The sequence below is a fragment of the Gadus chalcogrammus genome, chromosome 2 (genome assembly GCF_026213295.1).
Source record: "Gadus chalcogrammus isolate NIFS_2021 chromosome 2, NIFS_Gcha_1.0, whole genome shotgun sequence".
NCBI classification, from domain to species: domain Eukaryota; kingdom Metazoa; phylum Chordata; class Actinopteri; order Gadiformes; family Gadidae; genus Gadus; species Gadus chalcogrammus.
The window spans coordinates 3,474,921-3,478,571 of NC_079413.1; the positions used below are offsets into that span (position 1 = coordinate 3,474,921).

Consider the following 3,651-nt stretch of genomic DNA (forward strand, 5'->3'; position numbering starts at 1 on the left):
CCCCCCCCCTGTCAGCTCTTCTTCCCCGCCCTGGCCTGCGAGGCAACTGGGGGGGGGCCTAGGCGTGTGAGAGAGAGAGAGAGGTCGTTCCAAACCCCTACCCCCTGTGTGTAGGACTCTCTGAGAACTCGTACACACGCCTCCCTCGTTACCTCACAAGCCTGCTTTGACTACTTCCTTTGGGATCTCTGGCAACAACACATTTTAGTTTCCATCTCCTCTGGCAGTATTTATATATATATATATATATATTTACATATATATATATTTACACTCAGTAAGCCTTCTCTGTGCCTTTCAGGGGACGATGCATTTCGTTGTCCCTCACGTTATTAAAGAGCTAGGCTGATGCTCTAGCGCTCCGATCGCTTCTCAATCCTACCAGGAAACCTAATGTAAGAGTGCCAGCCATGCAGCCCACTCGTTTGATAGTATGAGAGTATGAACGAAAACCATGATATCGTCTGCAAAGAGAGGAGTATTTGTAGTTTTAGACGTAGCAATAGTAGAAGTGTTGAAGTTCTTTCAGATTAGGTTGTTCGAAGAGAAGAAGGGACAAAAAAAGTTGTGTGGCTATTGCGACCCTAAGTGGATAAGATAAACTATAATACAAACCCAGAGAAGAGTAAGTAGGAGGAGATCAAACATTTTTTCCTTTTTTTTTCTTTTCATCTCGACTAAACGTCTGACTCCAGACTGGGGATTTTCTTATAGACCCGTCTATTACTGAACTGGGCTGAGTTTAGGACGCCTCGCGTTGCCGGGTAAGCGCCAGTCTTTGTGGCAGAATAAGGCATTGCATGCTCTGCATTGTACATGTCGTTGGCTATCCGTCCGTCTCGTGAGCAGTATGAGGTCGTGGACTTGACGGAGGAGCGCAGATTGTTCGCGTCGTTGCGCGTTTTGAGCGGCGCCACGCCCAGGGCCTGGACCGACGAGGAGGCGGCCAGCTGTTTGTAAATATCAGATGAGCTGCGGCCGTGGATCAGTCTGCTGCTCGGGTCCTCCCGCAGGGAGTGGCTCATGAAAGGGTTGTCCGAGCCGTGCTCCGGGTAAAGGGACTTGCTCCTCTTGCTCTCCTCCAGGTTGTGGTTGAACATCATGGACTTGGAGCCGGTGCCAAACAGCCGGCCGGAGTACGGGCGCATGTTGAAGAGGTTGGCGTAGGGCGTGTCGGACACCGAGTCCAGGAAGCGATCCTTCTCCTTCAGGCTCACGCTGCGCGCCGGGCGCCCCTGGTCCGAGTCCTTGGGCTTCTCCAGCATGATGTTGTCGAAGGAGTGCTGGCGGCTCAGCCTCAGCCGGTTCCGCTTCTGCACGTGCGGCCCGTCCGTCTGCGGCCAGTACAGCCCGAACATCTCGTCGAGGGGCTGCTGCTGCAGCTGCTGCTGCTGCTGCTGCTGCTGATGGTGCATGCTGGGGTTGAGGAGGGCGTCGGCCAGCAGCTGGTCCTCGCTGATGTCGTAGAGGTTGGCCGTGTGCAGGCAGGCCTCGCAGCGGTTGTACGGGGAGCGCGTGTTGGCGGCGGCGGCGGCGGAGGTGGAGGCGGCGGGGGTGTAGGTCGGCCCGCCCGGGTAGCCAGGGGTGACTTTGGACAGGCAGGAACGACAGTGGGTCTGTTTGTAGCGGTCGTTGGACTCGTGCGGGGACATAGGGAGGTTTTTCTCTTTCATGTTGTAGTGTTTGGGGTAGGCGTTGTCGGGGAGGAGGTCGGAGTCTGTGTGGTGCAGGGGGGAGGAGTTGAGGTGTATGATGGGCTGGTCGCACTTCCTGTAGTTGTCGTTGTGGTCCGAGTACATCTCCGGGTAGTCCAGGTCGTCGGCGGCCAGGCCTCGGCTCTCCCGGTAGTGAAGGGGATCCGAGTGCAGACTGAGTTCACGGTCTGAGTCGATGGTGTATATCTTCTCTCCTCCCACTCCCCCTCCTCCTCTGCCGGCCTGGATGGGGCCGACCTGCTTAGTCTTTAAGTAGGACAGCTCCACCTCGCTGCAGTCCCTGGGGTATTTCGACGTCACCGATCTTTTTTTTAAGTTGTCCTTGGACTTGAGGTGCTTGTTGTTATCTGGGTCCTTGTAGGAGGCCGCGCGGCTGGAGCAGTCCGAGATGTCCGAGTGGGCGGCGTCCTCGGGGAGGTACCGCTGGGTCTTCATGGACATGCGCGGGTCCGGCATCAGCATGTCGGGCATGGGCGCGGCGCCCGGCGGCCCCGTGCGCAGCGTGTCCACCGACTTCTTCCACAGGGCCCGGGGGGGCTTGGCGTTGGTCTGGGCGGCGTCGGCGCTCACCGCCACCTCCACCGAGTTGGGGTTGGCGTCGTTCAGGGTCAGCGGGTGCTGGCCCCCCTGGAAGATGTAGTTGTTGAGGTGGTCCTTGTGGCGGTTGGTGAGGTAGGACTGCAGGTCCCCCGTGTCGCCGTAGATCACGTCTTTGGGCGCGTAGCTGCGGTTGTCGGCGTAGATGAAGTTGCCCTTCTCCGCCATCATGTCCATGATCATGGGGCCCGCCGAGTGCATGAACTCCCGCTTGGGCGAGTTCATGCGCGAGCTGCCCAGGTTGGACATGTTGGTCATCTGCTTGGCCGACTTGATGAGCTTCAGCATGTTGGCTTGCGGGCTGAAGTCCAGGTCTGTCTTCTTCTTCATGTCGATGTGGACACCGTGGATACAACTCCAGATGCCCTGTACGGTGACGGACGGACGGGGAGTGGGATGGCCGATGGAAGGGTAGAGAAGGGATTGAATACCAAATAAAAAACAGATGAAGATGGTGGGATGAGGAATGGAGAAAGGCAAATGGGAAAATGATTACTTAGCTTCAAACCCTGCTCTTGCAGAGTCGATTCAAGCTCTGTACGTTAAACCAATAAAGTGCTTTGACTGTTATTGAAGGAGTACTGACTCAGCAAATCATATTAATCGGACCCAACTGTGATTTTATCATCAACTTTATCCATTAGAATATTAAATGCACAATTGAGCCCATGGTACATTATTCTTTATTCCCAGCTGGGGAGAAATTTTCACTTGAAACACATTTATTCTGTAGGTCGCTTTGTTCCACATCTTACATGCAATTTAGACGGTACTCGCGGAAATGTACGCTTTGGGGAAACAGCATTTGCTAACTAAACGTACCATTTTAGGCTATTTTTATGATTGGTAATTCTGGTTAACTAGCATTAAGTCTCAGACTTAGAAAATTGTTAGGGAAAGCAATTATCCAAACGTGCAAAGCCCGCAAACACAACTCCCTCCCTCTTCTGTATCTCGTTCATGGGCCTCAATATATCAATATATGAATATTTGATCGCCTTGCTATAACTAAGAAAAATCCTAGTTCTGAAGTAAAGCAAAAAGCCCATTCATATAATCTATCTGTACACTCTCCTTCTTAGGGTTCAAAAAGTTGTAGAACTGAATGGATTCGTCAAACTCCCAACCAAGTCTCACTCAAGAAATCTCATCGTCAATCTCAATCCCATCGATATTTCCCTATTGTTCGAACAATGTCGTGTCTCCCTCCGACCCCCCATTCTGCACGACCTGGTCACAAACAAAAAAAAACATACCGTGATGAATGATATAATAACATCGAACCCGGTCAGTGGCAAAAGCAAGCCGTTGGAGAGGCCCTAAACTGATCTGGCGCCAT

General features: G+C 53.0%; 1 protein-coding gene across 1 annotated transcript in view; it reads right to left on the reverse strand.

Annotated features, from left to right (window-relative positions):
- Positions 1–362: 362 nt before the first annotated feature.
- Positions 363–3,651, reverse strand: part of LOC130403915 (glutamate receptor ionotropic, NMDA 2A-like) — a 102,268-nt gene continuing 98,979 nt past the window's right edge. The window contains exon 10 of the mRNA XM_056608452.1: positions 363–2,678. Coding sequence (XP_056464427.1) covers positions 678–2,678 — 2,001 coding nt within the window. The 3' untranslated portion in view covers positions 363–677. The remainder of the gene's footprint in view (positions 2,679–3,651) is intronic.